The sequence below is a fragment of the Chenopodium album genome, chromosome 5, assembly GCF_948465745.1.
Source record: "Chenopodium album chromosome 5, dcCheAlbu1.1, whole genome shotgun sequence".
NCBI lineage: Eukaryota > Viridiplantae > Streptophyta > Magnoliopsida > Caryophyllales > Amaranthaceae > Chenopodium > Chenopodium album.
Genome location: NC_137838.1, coordinates 9,898,756 through 9,913,127, shown reverse-complemented (window position 1 = coordinate 9,913,127; position 14,372 = coordinate 9,898,756). Strand labels below are relative to the sequence as shown.

General features: G+C 35.2%; 3 protein-coding genes and 1 non-coding gene across 5 annotated transcripts; 1 reads left to right on the top strand and 3 right to left on the bottom strand.

The window, feature by feature from the left end:
* The first annotated feature begins 1,884 nt into the window (after positions 1 to 1,884).
* On the top strand, positions 1,885 to 5,557 carry LOC145630381 (serine/threonine-protein kinase-like protein ACR4). The gene has a single exon (XM_081682643.1). It carries the CDS (start codon positions 2,439 to 2,441, stop codon positions 5,199 to 5,201), a length of 2,763 nt encoding a protein of 920 aa, XP_081538769.1. The 5' UTR covers positions 1,885 to 2,438; the 3' UTR covers positions 5,202 to 5,557.
* Positions 5,558 to 5,816: 259 nt separating this feature from the next.
* On the bottom strand, positions 5,817 to 7,528 carry LOC145630380 (uncharacterized). Of its 2 annotated transcripts, none has more exons than XM_081682642.1 (2): positions 7,326 to 7,528; positions 5,817 to 7,147 (listed from the first exon to the last, which is right to left on the bottom strand). In XM_081682642.1, exon 2 carries the CDS (start codon positions 7,123 to 7,125, stop codon positions 6,364 to 6,366), a length of 762 nt encoding a protein of 253 aa, XP_081538768.1. In that variant the 5' UTR covers positions 7,126 to 7,147; positions 7,326 to 7,528; the 3' UTR covers positions 5,817 to 6,363. The 2 variants fall into 2 exon arrangements, with proteins under 2 accessions (XP_081538768.1, XP_081538767.1); XM_081682641.1 differs by having other exon boundaries at positions 5,820 to 7,144.
* Positions 7,529 to 8,015: 487 nt separating this feature from the next.
* Positions 8,016 to 8,087, bottom strand: TRNAT-UGU (transfer RNA threonine (anticodon UGU)). Its single transcript has one exon. It is a non-coding gene; the product is annotated as a tRNA-Thr (tRNA).
* Positions 8,088 to 8,621: 534 nt separating this feature from the next.
* LOC145630379 (uncharacterized) lies at positions 8,622 to 13,000 on the bottom strand. The gene is made up of 4 exons (XM_081682640.1): positions 12,170 to 13,000; positions 11,004 to 11,591; positions 9,860 to 10,450; positions 8,622 to 9,601 (listed from the first exon to the last, which is right to left on the bottom strand). Exons 1-4 carry the CDS (start codon positions 12,516 to 12,518, stop codon positions 8,928 to 8,930), a joined length of 2,202 nt encoding a protein of 733 aa, XP_081538766.1. The 5' UTR covers positions 12,519 to 13,000; the 3' UTR covers positions 8,622 to 8,927.
* Positions 13,001 to 14,372: the final 1,372 nt, after the last annotated feature.

Here is a 14,372-nt window from a genome sequence, read left to right as displayed (position 1 = left end):
TATAAAACTCACCTTTTACCCTATAATATAATTAAGTACTTATGTTATTTTAACTAAGAATTTGAGACTAGCAACATATATGCATAGTATCAATTCGATTATTATATTACTCCCTCCATTCATAAATGTGTATATTCAGATATCTAATTTTATGATTTTATTAGACATGTCATTTCTTCAAATATATATACTCCATGGATAATAATAAATTTTCCTTTCACCGCATTATACTTTACTCATTTTGATTTACATTTTATATATGTTTCAATTATAATTCTCTTGCTGTAATATTTTGCACAACGAATAAGAGTTCAATTTTTAGGGTTAGTTTCTCTATCTATTTATTACTCCGTAACAATATATTCTAATAAATCCAATTATTTTTCAATCCACTATATGTTATTCCCTCCGTTCCTAAATTACATTCTTCTTTCTAGCATTTATTCCTCACATAATAAAGAGAAAGAAAAATATAATTTAGGGACGGAGGGAGCACATGCTTTTCATAATTTTATTGGATGGGATGCTAGATAATTAATGTCATATGACTCATATCACACCATTACGGGGACACAAACAATAATAAAGAGAACAAATCAAAGGCTTACAATTACGGATTTAGAAATACAATAAACTTCTTTCCATTTCGTAAATTGGGTAAAGGCTACACATACAATTTGTAGAAAACTTTAGTAATCCGTATTAAACAATCTTATAATAACTTAATTAATTATTTATTAGGAGTAACAATTTGTAATGATATTTTTCATTTGTATAGATATTTTCTTAATTCTAAGAGGACGTTTTGACATTTGTCATTCCATCATAATGTGAAACAACTATAGCTTGGTCTTAATTAAGACTTGTTCATTGCAAATACCTATAGTATTTAATAGAGTACGAAATATGAGAATAGTTAGCATTCCATCTCTCCTAATACTGTAGAAGAAATTGCTAGCTAACTTTTTTTTATGGAAATTTGCTAGCTAACTTAGCAATTAAGTTTTTGAGAGTTATATCATACCTACATTTTCTGATACACATCAATACTCCCTCCATCCTTTGGTGTATGTTACGTTTAATTTCAAAATTCAAAGTTAAGTTTAAGATATATAATCACATATTAACAATTAATCTACAATAAGGAAAAAAAAATAGTTAGTAAATCTTTTTAGATTCACTGTGTTTTTATAATATCTAATCCACTAGTATTTTTTTTTTCTTTTCAAAATTTTACAAATTTACAAACACATAATTAAAGAGATTACCGATGAAACTTGTGGTAAATATTAAGGAATAAAGAGAGTATACATAACACTCTCCTTAATAAAACATTGCATAATCCTCACCAAAAAAAAAAAAAAAAAAAAAAATAAAAAAAAATAAAAAGCCCATGTGTGCAGGAATCTAGGCAAAAATCAATCAAAAAATTCCCAAAAAAAAAAGATTAAATTAATTAAAAAATACAAAAAAAAATAAATTTCTTACTCATTGCATTAAAAAATAAAAAGAAAATCCTAAATTACAAATTCTAATTTTATACAATACTATTAGTAGAGTGGATACTTTGGTGCTTACTCATTGCACTATCACAGCAGAAAAACACAGAATTTATGAAAGATTGAGAAGGTTTTTCTTTCTCCAAAATTTCAAACTAAATAAATTTTTTAAAAAATTCAAATTAAAAAATTCAAAGAGCCCATGTGTGCAGGAATCTAGGCAAAAATCAATCAAAAAATTCCCAAAAAAAAAAGATTAAATTAATTAAAAAATTAAATAAAAATAAATTTCCTTTTGCATTAACTTCCTCATTTAATGTCTTCACCTACACCCCCTGCCCGTTTTGAGAACCTGCATTGCTCTCTTCTCATTTATTACTCAACTTTCTCTCTCTACTTTCTCTCTCTTCCTTCTTCTTCTCTCTCACTTCTTCTGTGGCAGCAAATTCATTCCTCTCTTTCATTCTTGTGAATTCTTTCCCAGCAACCCCTGTTAGTAGTACACAAGTTAGGTGCAAAGTTTACCCCTTTCTTGGTAAATTTATGGTGCATTGATCATCATGAATTGCTCAACTTATCAAGACTCCATTAAAGTTCTGGTTTTTACACTTTTTGATCCAAAAAGGTGAAAACTTTCTTCAATCCACTTTGCAAAATCCAATCTTTCTGAGTTGCACTGTCATATTTTACCCATTTGTGTGTTAAATAGGGTAAAAATGAGGTTTTGAATCTGGGTTTTGCCAACTTTTTACCATTTGAGCTTCAGAAATGTGGAAGAAAGGAAGAATTTTTACTGGGGTTTTTCTGCACCTGAGGTAAAAATACTTCTCTGCTGCTAAATTTAGGAAATGGGTTTATTGTTTATGTTGCTTAGGAGACAAGATTGATAATGGGGTTTTTGGCTTCCGAATGCATAATTTTGTGACCTAGTTTTGTTGTATGATGGAACCCACCAGGTGTTTGATAATAAGTTTGAGTTCATGGGTATTGAAATTTGTAGCAAAGTTTTTGGTGTTTGCTATAGTTTATTCAGATTTCTGGTGTTTGGTTTCTGGTTTAGGTTCAATGTCTTCTATAGCTGTTTCATATGGTGAGAATGGTCCTGTTTTTTGTGGGTTGAAATCAGATGGGTCCAATTCTGCAACCTGTTATGGTGCAAATAATGCTATAATTTATGGAACTCCAACACATCTCAGTTTCCTTGGTTTAACTGGGGGTGATGGGTTTGTTTGTGGACTTCTGATGGACTCATATCAGCCTTATTGTTGGGGGAACAGTGGGTTTGTTAGAATTGGTGTTCCTCAACCCATGAAACCGGGTGCTCGATATGTCGAAATTAGTGCAGGTGATAACCATTTGTGTGGTTTAAGGACACCCTTGACAGGAGATCTTAGGAACACTTCTTTGGTTGATTGTTGGGGTTATAACATGACTAAGAATTATGTTTTTGGTGGGCAAATTAAGTCCATTTCTTCTGGTTCTGAATTCAATTGTGGTTTGTTTGCTGAAAATAGAACTGTATTCTGTTGGGGTGATGAGACTAGCAGTCGAGTGATTAGCCTGCTTCCTAAGAATTTGAGGTTTCAGATGATTGCAGCTGGTGGATATCATGTTTGTGGCATTCTGGAAGGAGTGGATTCTAGGGCTTCTTGTTGGGGAAGTAGTGGTAGCATTGAAGAAGAGATCGCGGCTGGTTATACAGGAAATGGCAATGTGAATATTCCTCCAAAAGATTCAATGCTTTCCATTATTGGGGGAAAATTCCAAGCCTGTGGAATTAGGGGGTTTGATCGTGGGGTGGTTTGTTGGGGTTTTATGATGCAGCAAGCTACTAAACCTCCCAAGAAGGCCAAGGTTTACACCATTGCTGCTGGAGACTATTTTGCTTGCGGAATACTAATTGAAAAGTCTTTATCGCCTATGTGTTGGGGATTCGGGTTTCCTGCCACTGTTCCATTCGCGGCCACTCCTGGAAGATGCCAGTCTGAGCCATGCAATGATGGTTATTATGAATTTAAACAAGGCCAAGCAACCTGCAGAAACCCGAATACTCATATATGTCTGCCTTGTTTGAATAATTGTCCCAAGGATATGTATCTCAAAGGTGGATGTTCTCAACAATTTGACATGAAGTCATGTGCATATAACTGTTCAAGTTGTGTGTCGTCTGATTGCATTTCAAATTGTTCCGCCAGTGCTAGTTCAGGTAGTTTTGGTGGGAAGAAAAATGTGAAGTTTTGGGCAATTCAGATTCCAATCATAGTTGCAGAGGTGGTTTTTGCTCTCTTCTTGGCTATAGTAGTGTCTTTATTGGCAATTCTATATGTTCGATACAAGCTTCGAAACTGTCAATGCTCAGCAAGCAGGGTTTGGAATTCGAAGAAAAATGGAGGAAACAATGGATCTTCTAGAGATAACCCGAAGATAAGGCCTGACGTGGAGGAGCTGAAGATCAGAAGAGCTAAAGTTTTCTCCTATGAAGAGCTTGAAAAGGCCACCAGTGGATTCAAAGAGGAGTCGATAGTGGGTAGAGGAAGTTTCTCATGCGTGTTCAAAGGAGTCTTGAAGGATGGAACAGTAGTAGCTGTTAAGAGGGCTATAATGACTTCTGACCAAAAGAAGAACTCAAAAGAGTTTCACACGGAACTTGATTTGTTGTCTAGATTAAACCATGCTCATCTTCTCAATCTGCTAGGATACTGCGAAGAAGGAGGAGAAAGGCTCTTGGTTTATGAGTACATGGCTCATGGGTCATTACACCAACACCTCCATGGGAAAGACAAGTCACTGAAGGAGCAATTAGATTGGGTTCGCAGAGTCACCATAGCTGTTCAAGCATCACGAGGAATCGAATACTTGCATGGTTATGCTTGTCCTCCTGTGATACACCGGGACATAAAATCTTCAAACATTCTCATCGATGAAGAGCACAATGCACGAGTGGCTGATTTTGGACTCTCTCTCCTCGGCCCTGTAGACAGCAGTTCCCCCTTAGCTGAGCTACCAGCTGGAACTCTGGGGTACCTTGACCCCGAGTACTACAGACTTCACTACCTAACAACTAAATCTGATGTGTATAGCTTTGGTGTTCTGCTCTTGGAAATACTCAGTGGTAGAAAGGCCATAGATATGCAGTTTGAAGAAGGAAATATAGTTGAATGGGCAGTTCCTTTGATTAAAGCAGGAGATATATCAGCTCTTTTAGATCCCATTTTGAAACCTCCCTCAGAAATTGAAGCACTCAGAAGAATAGCGAATGTAGCTTGTAAATGTGTGAGAATGAGAGGGAAAGATAGACCGTCAATGGACAAAGTCACGACAGCTTTAGAACGAGCCCTTGCTCTTCTTATGGGCACCCCTTGTAGCGAGCAGCCTATTCTACCAACAGAGGTAGTTTTAGGAAGCAGCAGAATGCATAAGAAAACATCTCAAAGATCTTCAAACCCTTCAGAAACCGATATAGGGTCAGCTGAGGATCAAAGGTTTGAGTTTAGAGCTCCTTCATGGATTACATTTCCCAGTGTCACTTCCTCTCAGAGAAGAAAATCTTCTGTTTCTGAAGCTGATGTTGAAAATGCAAAGAATCCCGAGGCCAAAACAATAGGCAGCGGAAGAAATGGTGCTGAGGGATTAAATAGTTTGGAAGAAGAAATTGGTCCTGCTTCTCCACAAGAAAGTTTGTTCCTGAAACATAATTTCTAGGATTGATGATTATATATGCAAAACACCAGATTTAGGGGAGAGTTTGGTTAATTGTTTTCGCATAACTATCATGATTTAATCCAATTTTTTAAAAAAATGTAAAGAAGAGTGGGGAAGCCTAATGTAATTTTTTTAGAGAAAAAAAAAATGTTACCTTTAGATTTCATAAATGCATGCCCTACTAGCAGATTCAACTGTAGTATTGAGCATTTGAGCCCACCAGCTATCACCTGCATTATTCACTTCCCAAACTGATAGGAAGCTTAGTTTAAATTACTCCTATTTCACCTTAATTTTTTTTCCCTTTATAGGATAGATCTACTGACATTAATTTATGGATTTAATGTAGGGCACTCTGATGTTTTTGATTAGTTAAGCAGCTCAATACACCGATATGAGCTGCATTTTATGCATCTGTTGCAAGTTAATCTGATTCAGGTTTGTGTACAGAAATAATAATAAAAATTCTTAATGATCAAATAGCAACTTTATATATTTATAATCTTTAATGCAATTACTTCTCTATTATCTGCCAGATAAAAGTTCATACTTAGTATTAAACTTGCTAGTGAAAAAGAGTAAGATGTTTAGAGAAAATTAGTAAATTAAACTAGCCCTTAAGATATACGAGTATTTGATTTAGAGGGGAGATCAAAGAAAATGCAAGTAAAAATAGCATGAAAATTCTACTGGCCTATGTTTCATTAACAGCCTTTATGATGCAACAACTTCGCAAAGAAAGCAACCAATAAAGAATTCTGGATTCCCCAGCATTCCCAATCTCTCATACAAGCAAAACTCTCTTCTGACTTGTACAAACTCGCAAAGTAGTTCAGAGTGTACATTACAAGCATGTTAATTAGCAGCTGCCTATGATGCTGCAAGTCCATAGTTATGCCGGATTGCTGGTTGATGTTGTAATTTTCTGCAACTCAACTCACCCATACAACTTTTTCCCTCCGCAACAAACATGGTCTTTGCAGTGATTATTGCTTATCACTGAACCAACCCAAACAGTTTGTCATTGAACTCAGTCGAAAGTTTCAGTCTTCCTTGATCTTTTCTCAGATATAAGAAATCTGTGCCAATGACATTATCAATTGAGGCAAACAGTCATGATATCATCCATATGGTAGTTGTAGGTCTGCTACCCAGCCATTGATTACTTAGAATTAGCATTCCCATGCCCTGAGAACGACAAGCGTGACAATCTGGAAAAAATTGATGTTGGACTTCCTCTGTTAGCCATTGTCTTCTTAATCTGAACTTCACTATCAGGATCACGCCAGAACTTAATAACATGAAGACTCTCTTCCTCTGTCGACCTTTGAACTATAATCTTCGACGCATACCCTTTCTTCCTCATCAGCCCACACAACTCCGAAGGCTTATTAGCAGCAAGAGTAAGCATATACAACCAACCCTTCTCAGACAAAAGTTTATCAGCAACAGGCAATATCCTATCAATCACACTCCTCCCATCCTCTCCCCCCGCCCACGCAGCAACAATCCCACCAGCCCCGACTTCATCCTCAGGGGTTGGAACATAAGGGGGGTTCACAACCACCACATCCACCAACCCCGAAAGGCGATCCTCCAACGCTGAGGCAATATCCATGTTCATAACCTCGGCGTGAACCCCATGAGCCTTTAATGTCGCCGAGGTTACCTCAACAGCATCCGGGTTAATATCAGTTGCAAAACAATGTACACTACTATTAGTATCTTGCCCCAACATTAAGGCTAAAGATGTGATCACATAACCACTACCACATCCTATTTCTAAACACATTTTTGGTTCAAGTTGTAGCAAATTCATTCGATCAGCTAAAAGTGCATCTACAAGAGCAAATGAATCATCACATGGTTCATAAACTTCTGGGTGAGAAGCAACAAGACGAATATCGGCGATTTTCGGAGTCATGATCAAAAATTAATTTCACCTGCTAATGAACAAAATACAGAATTTTTCGGATCATAATCACAAATTAACAGAGGTTCATAGCTTCATTCTAAATTAAATCAACAACAAAACGATTCAACAAAAAATCGGCAATGTTTAATAACTTCCGAAATCAGCATATTAATCAAAAATTAAAATGCAATTCAAGAGCAATTAATTACCTTCAGAAGTGAATTGGATGATGAAAATGTTGCAGATGGTAGTTGAATTCAGCGAAAATCAAAAGGCCCAAATTAAATTAGGGTTGCAAGTTGAGAAAAATTACAGGAAATTGAAAGTTATTTAAACCCTAATTTTTTTTTCCAGTTACATATGCTGTATTGTCGAGCCAGGATAGACTGATAGCAAAAAGAGGGTGTGATGGTTACTGGCTAGGTCTAAAAGTCTTTTAACCACTTAGGTTGTGAAGTCAGCAATAATATAATAATGCCACGGATCGAACTTTTTAGTCGAACTTTATAAGTAGATCTTATTTTCGAGAATATGATACACGACAACATGGTTTAATACGTTCTTTTTATTTTTCGTACGTGATCTTATTTCCGAACTTTGGCCAATCGAAAATAATACTTACTCAACAATTATAAAATGAATATATTATACGGAGTACACGGCAACACGATTTAATCAAATACGTGCTCTTTATATTACTTGCACGTGCTCTTATTCATGTTTTTACTCGGGGGTGATCTTATTCCCGAACTTTGGCCAATCGGAAATAATCTTTACTCAACAATTATTTTCAATTTAGAATTCAATGATTTCTAGATAGGGAGTACTAATCATCATCAAAATTTTAAAATTAAGAAGGAAAAAAAAAAAAAAAAGGCCAAAAAACAAAAATGGAAAAATGCCCTCACGCAGGATCGAACTACGGACCTTCAGTTTACAAGACTGACGCTCTACCACTGAGCTATAAGGGCTTTGATGTTAAAGTAGAGGTTTTGGATGAGTTATACATAAACCAAAATCTGTTCAATGCATTTCTTTGGTTTTTTCTCTTTCTATGTTTCTATACTGCAGTATTAGGTCTTCTTTGATATGCATTATTGATTTATTGGTCTAGAAACTATGATAATAATCATAAGAATATATTCAAAAATGCCCCTAGTTTATGCAACCAATGTGTCAATGTGAATATCTGAAGAGTATACATCAAACCTTGGTTGTAGTCTTTGTTTTGTAAGTAAATCAACATGTTACGCTATTCAAATTAGCGCGACTTAATAAGAATTAGTAAAATGGAACTATATTACGAATATACCATTGAAGGAACTATTTTTAATAAGAGATGGAGAAAATTCTTGATACAAATAACTATGCTTACTGTTGCTGAAAGTAAGGAGTAGGAATCAGACTAGCGAAAATAATGAAACCATGCAGATAGTAACTGTTGGTTTAAGGCATGTCAGACATTATCTCTTTCAGAATCAAAAGCGATTTGGCAAGAACTTGATGAGAAATATATTTCTATCTGGGATTATAAACAGCCCTGTACCAAAATGAACACCAAGGTGGGTGTTACCCTTTACAAATGTACAGCTTGAGCAAAAACTATCTAATTACTTCAAAAAGATACCAACTTCAGCAAAATATCCTAAAATACCCAAAAGGATAATATTTACAAATTGGAGGACTTGAGATAATTTAAGCAAAAAACTTCAACTATCCTACAATAAACAGAATCAGGGAATGGTTTTAGGATGGAGGGTGAATAATACTTTTGTACTGTACTCGGCAGAAGATGGAGTACCAAAATGTGGCTAATCAGAGACATGACCTGAGAAATTAGTGTCCAAACCAGTACGATTTACAGTAGGCCTAATACTGCTGTAGGGCATTTTTGAAGTATTAGTGTCATGCAAGCCAAATTGTGAGAATTTTGGCGAAGGTGGATGCAATGTGTTCATGCTGGAAGCCATAGGAATAGATACATTCGAAAAGATGGAATTCTGAACAATGTCTGTACGAAGACGCTTTTCTAGGCTATATCTTTGTAGCAACTGAGTTTGGGCAGTTGTGGGGCAAGCTGCCCGTTTCTTCATGCTGTTGGAATCTACATGAGGAGTTGTTGCAGTAAACTGTTTTTTCTCAACCTTATCTTTTTCCAGGTTTAAGGATTTTCTTTCTTCCTTCTGTAGCTCAAGTTGCCGAATGCGCTGTTGAAGGTCAATGGGTGAGTACTCAAAATCCAACTTGAAATCAAAAATGCATCTGATTACACTTTGTAGTGCACGTATTTGTTTGTTTGCACACTTGTTCTGTGCCTTAACCGAATTATTGGAGTTCTGGCAGGTCTTCAATGCAGCTTCATATGTGTAATCCAAGTATGCTTTCAGTAGAGGGTCCGGAGGGAATTTATCAGCCAGATTAAATGCACATATAAAGCGAACAGCCTCAAGCCACTTATTCTCCTTAATAAAAGATCTGATAAAATCTGTACAACAATTACAACCCACAAAATTGATTAAACAGGTTGCTGAAAAATATCATCATGCAGATAGAATTTTGACAGTTATATGGAATGCTAGCTAGGTACAGGTGCAGGAAAAAAATCAATTCTCATTATAACATGCAAGTCCCAGCACTGGTTGGCAATAAAAAAGAAGATAACTATAGCTATGGCAATTGTAAACATCAAAGTATAAAGGAGTTAGTATTGTTTAAGATCAATAAAGAGTGAGGGTCAAATTACCTGGAATCTTTGCTTCCAAACTCAAAGCACGACATAAACTAGGAATTTGTTCAAATTCATAAATATCATCTTTATCATAGAATGTAGTAAATAGTGCAAGGATTTCATCTGCTTGAAAGGAACTCGACAGTTTGTAGGCAGCTAAGAACTTTAAAAAGCCAAAAACAAAGAAGGGCTTGGTACTCTCCTTTGCTAATCTAGCCTTCCAACGAGCTGCAAAGTTAATAATATCTTCTTTAAGCACAAAATTAATATGTGGTGAGAGTTGCATCAGCTGCTCTAACAAAACATTGCAACATGAAATGTTGGTGTTGCCCTGAAATTCATTCATTTCTAGATAGAAATCTTGCACTACATTAAAAACAAGCTTTGCAGGATCTGAAGCCCATCGAAGACAATCCATAACCTTCTCGGGGAATAACTTTAGATCCTTTACATGCTTGACTAAATATGACTTCAACCCATTTGCATCCATCCCCTTGCACAAAGTGCAAAGCTCAATGGAAGGGTCCGTGGATGGTGAAACAAACGCATTCTTCATAGGGGGAGTATATAGCTCATTTTTCTGAGCTTGTGATGCTACATTGCTCACTGGCAAGTGAAACATAAGTATTAGATAAACAATGATGCTCTAAAAAAGTAATAATATGTAAGAAAATCTAGCAATTATATCTCTAGCCAATTGATGAGATAGAACAAACAATGAAGAGATGAGTTAAGTAAACGGCACTTTCAGTTTTCAATATTGAATAACCAATAAGTATATTAGTCTAAGCTGATAAATAGGAGCACAACACCCAAAGAGATGATAACCTTATCTAATTTAAGCTGAAAATTTTGGTATAGTTAATATGAAAAGAAAAATTATATTCTTCCATACTTAAGTTGAGAGAATAAGATTGGAAAGGAAGCTGCAATTCTCAAATACTTAACAAAAAACCCTAATAATCAAATTCAATGTGTATAGTCTATAAATCCAACAAATTCCAAATTCTAACCATGTCAATATAAGATAATGAGCAAAATACACCAAGAAATTCATGCAATGCACCTAAATTATACTAGTAGTACAAAAAATATAATGTAATAAACACATACAAGTAGGAGTTCAAAGAGGAAAAAAATTCTATGGTTGGGAATTCACCTTCATACTTTTGCTGAAAACCAAGTTTAGAATGCAGTTTATTCACTACTCTGTGCTGGCCAACAACCTCACAAAGATTCCTGAGATCCTCCTTGTCGAAGTCCCACCACAGCCAATATGCAGCTACCAAAAGCAAGAATCCCATTACCACCATGCAATTCCCACTCTCTGCTCTCAATTTCTCCCTCCATACACAGGCCAACACCCTTGCCTCCTCTCTCACCGCCGTCTTGATTTCAGGCATCAGTTCCATTAACTGTTCCAACAAGAGTACACAACTACTCCTAACAACAATCTCTTCATACTCCATACCATCCTTCTTCAAATGTGGCCGGAAAAACCCTTCCATGGCATCTAGTACCAATTTTGCAGGATCACTTGATAACTGAAGCGCACTCTGAACCTTTGCACTCATACAATTTTGCTCATCAATCCTATCGTTCAAGAACATTTGTAGAATTTTTCCATCCATCTCCTTGCACAAAGCGGAAAGATCAACAGAAGAGTCCATGGAAGGTGAAACAAATGCATTCTTTACAGGTGGAGTACACGTCTCTTTTTTCTGAGCTTGTGATGCCCTGTTGCTCACTAGCAAGTGAAACATAAAAATTAGAAAGGCACTAATGCTCTAAATTGATTTTGTACTATCAATTTAAAAAATCTAGCATCTATATCACCAGCCAACCGATGAGAAGGAAACAATGCAGAGGCTAGTTTACTTAAAGGCAATGTCAGTATTTATTTGCTAAATCAGCTATCCAATATAAATTTCTTACTTTCTTAGTCTAAGCTAAAACATGGGAGTACATCATCCAAGTAGATGATAAGCTCGATTTACATGCATTGAGACGATATTTTGCAAATACTTAATTATCTTGAATATATTAACTTTAAGCTAGAAAACAGGTATGACAGACAAAAAGTTAATTTGTCCCAATATCTAAAGAATCGCATATACTTTTCAATATCCTATTTCCTAACTTCAATGTCACTAGACTAACTACATTCAAATTATCTATAATGTCAGCAAACTTCCAACCATTCTAAAATATAATTAGAGCAAAACACACCAAGAAAACCATGCATTTCACCAATTTGCACAAACTATTATGCAATAAATCAACAAGAGTTACAAAAACGATAGCTTTCAATGATCAAGAGCTCACCATGACACTTTTGAAGGATACAAAGTCTCGAATCTAATTCATCCACAACCCTGTGCGGCCGAACAACCTCACACAGACTCCCGAGATCATCCTTGTCGAAATCCCACCACAACCAATAAACCTCAACCAAAAGCAAAAACCCCAAAACCACCTTATAACTCCCATTCTCCGCCCTCATTTTCTCCCTCCACACGCGTGCCAACGCCCTCGCCTCCTCTCTCACCGCCTTTTTAATTTCAGGCTTCAATTCCATCAACTGCTCCAACAATAGTACACAACTACTCCTAACAACAATCTCATCATACTCCACTTTACCCTTCTTCAAATGGGGTGGGAAAAACCATTCCATTGCATCTAACACAAGTTTTGCAGGATCACTAGATAATTAAATTGCACTCTTAACCTCTTCACCCATAAATTCATGTTCATCAACCCTATCATTCAAAAACATTTGAAGGGTTTTTCCATCCATTGTAACAAAAAGCTTAATACTAGCATCTTCAGTACTAAATTCACCCCTAAATTCAATTGAAGGTTCAATTTTAACAACTACATTACCCGTTTCGCTTACCTTCACTCCTAGGGTTTTGCATCGATCGCAGGTGAAATTTCCAGTGGAATTGAACTGTTTTTCTTTCAATTGGACTTCTTTTTGTCGATTTTCAATGGATTTTTGGATTGAATTGAGGTGTTCTTCTTTTGATTCGAGTTCTTTGTAACGATTTTTGAGTAAAGATTGGATTTTTCCCAAGGAATTTTGTAGGGTTCTCCATTGTTGTGAAAATTGAGATTGAAGAGCAAGAAAACTACTATTAATTTGATGAATTTGGGATTCTGCAAGTTTAATTTCGGAAAACACTTGTTCAGAGGAAGCCATGATAAACTGATTGATAAAAAAGGAACTAAACCCAAGAACTTTGAGCCCTAATTTTTCCCTCCATTTTCTCATTCTAATACTCCCTCCATTTTACTAGAATGGTCCCACTCACTAAACCACGTCTAATATTTATCAGATAACACTCTCATTTTTTTAAGACTTTACAAACATGCCCCCTTATAAAATACTTTGGTTTTCCCCTTATAAAATACTTTGGTTTTTTAAGTGTCCAATAATGACATAACATGTATGTCAATGTAAAACTTTGATCAATAATATCTTTAATTATTAATACATATAAATTACAATAATTGAATATTTATAATCTATTCACTGAGATGATTCTAACAAGTACCCACAACACTAGATTTTATCTTATATATAAATTACAAACGTTGATCAAAGTAAAATGAATAGTATCAAAATTGTCAATGGGACACTTAAAAAAACGAAGGGAATATTATACACCCCATTTCACCTTTTACTTTATTTACCTCACCACCCACCGGTTTACCACCCACCACCTTACTAGTAAAGATCGTAGGAAAACGCCCGTATTTTTGTAAGATGTGTAAGGTGATGGGTAATAAATTGGTGGGTGGTGGGGTAAGTAAAGTAAAGAGTGAATATTGGAAGAGAAATCAAAATGGGGTATATTTTATAAGGGGGCATGTTTGTAATGTCTTACAAAAATATGAGCATTACATGTCAAATATCTAGTGTGATTTAGGGTTTGTTCATATTTACTTATTTTCAGTTCAGTTCAGTTCAGCTCCAATCAATTCAGTTCAGTTTAGCTTTTAATTTCCCTCTCTCATAAAATATTCATTTCAGCTTAGTTCAGTTCAGTTCCAATCAGTTCAGTTCAGTTCAGTTCAGTTCAGCTCTAATCAGTTCAGTAAATATGAACAGGCCCTTAGTGATTCACTTTTAAAGTTACATTTGAAACTTTAAGGCCATTAAATCATTGATATGGTTTAACAAATCCGCTACAAATAAATTATTTAATAATTAACTAGTATGAGGTCCAAGTGTTGCAGGGGTTGCTACTTTAATTAAACCTTATGATTATATGTATTTAATCTTTTTGGTGTTTTTTTTATTAGTCCTTTTAATTATATACATTTATTTTCATATTTATAATATGGTTTAAGTGAAAGGGTATACGTGACACATATGTTTTTTTGTAGAAATGTCTTTTAATATATTAGGATATTTAGTATAATAGGGACGTCAATCTAATAATAAAATAACCTTTTGATTTTATGATCCAATCAATTTTAATAATGTCCATTTAGAAAGTCAGCTATCAACTTAAATCTAATT

What these genes read in the sequence shown, in the direction of transcription:
- LOC145630379 (XM_081682640.1), bottom strand. Translation starts at nt 12,518, where the DNA reads ATGGAATGGTTTTTCCCACCCCATTTGAAGAAGGGTAAAGTGGAGTAT. An exon ending in TATCCTTCAAAAGTGTCATG is followed by an intron (nt 11,592 to 12,169) that starts GTGAGCTCTTGA and finishes TTCACTTGCTAG; the next exon opens with TGAGCAACAGGGCATCACAA. An exon ending in TTTGGAAGCAAAGATTCCAG is followed by an intron (nt 9,602 to 9,859) that starts GTAATTTGACCC and finishes ATTGTTGTACAG; the next exon opens with ATTTTATCAGATCTTTTATT.
- LOC145630381 (XM_081682643.1), top strand. Translation starts at nt 2,439, where the DNA reads ATGATGGAACCCACCAGGTGTTTGATAATAAGTTTGAGTTCATGGGTA.
- LOC145630380 (XM_081682642.1), bottom strand. Translation starts at nt 7,125, where the DNA reads ATGACTCCGAAAATCGCCGATATTCGTCTTGTTGCTTCTCACCCAGAA.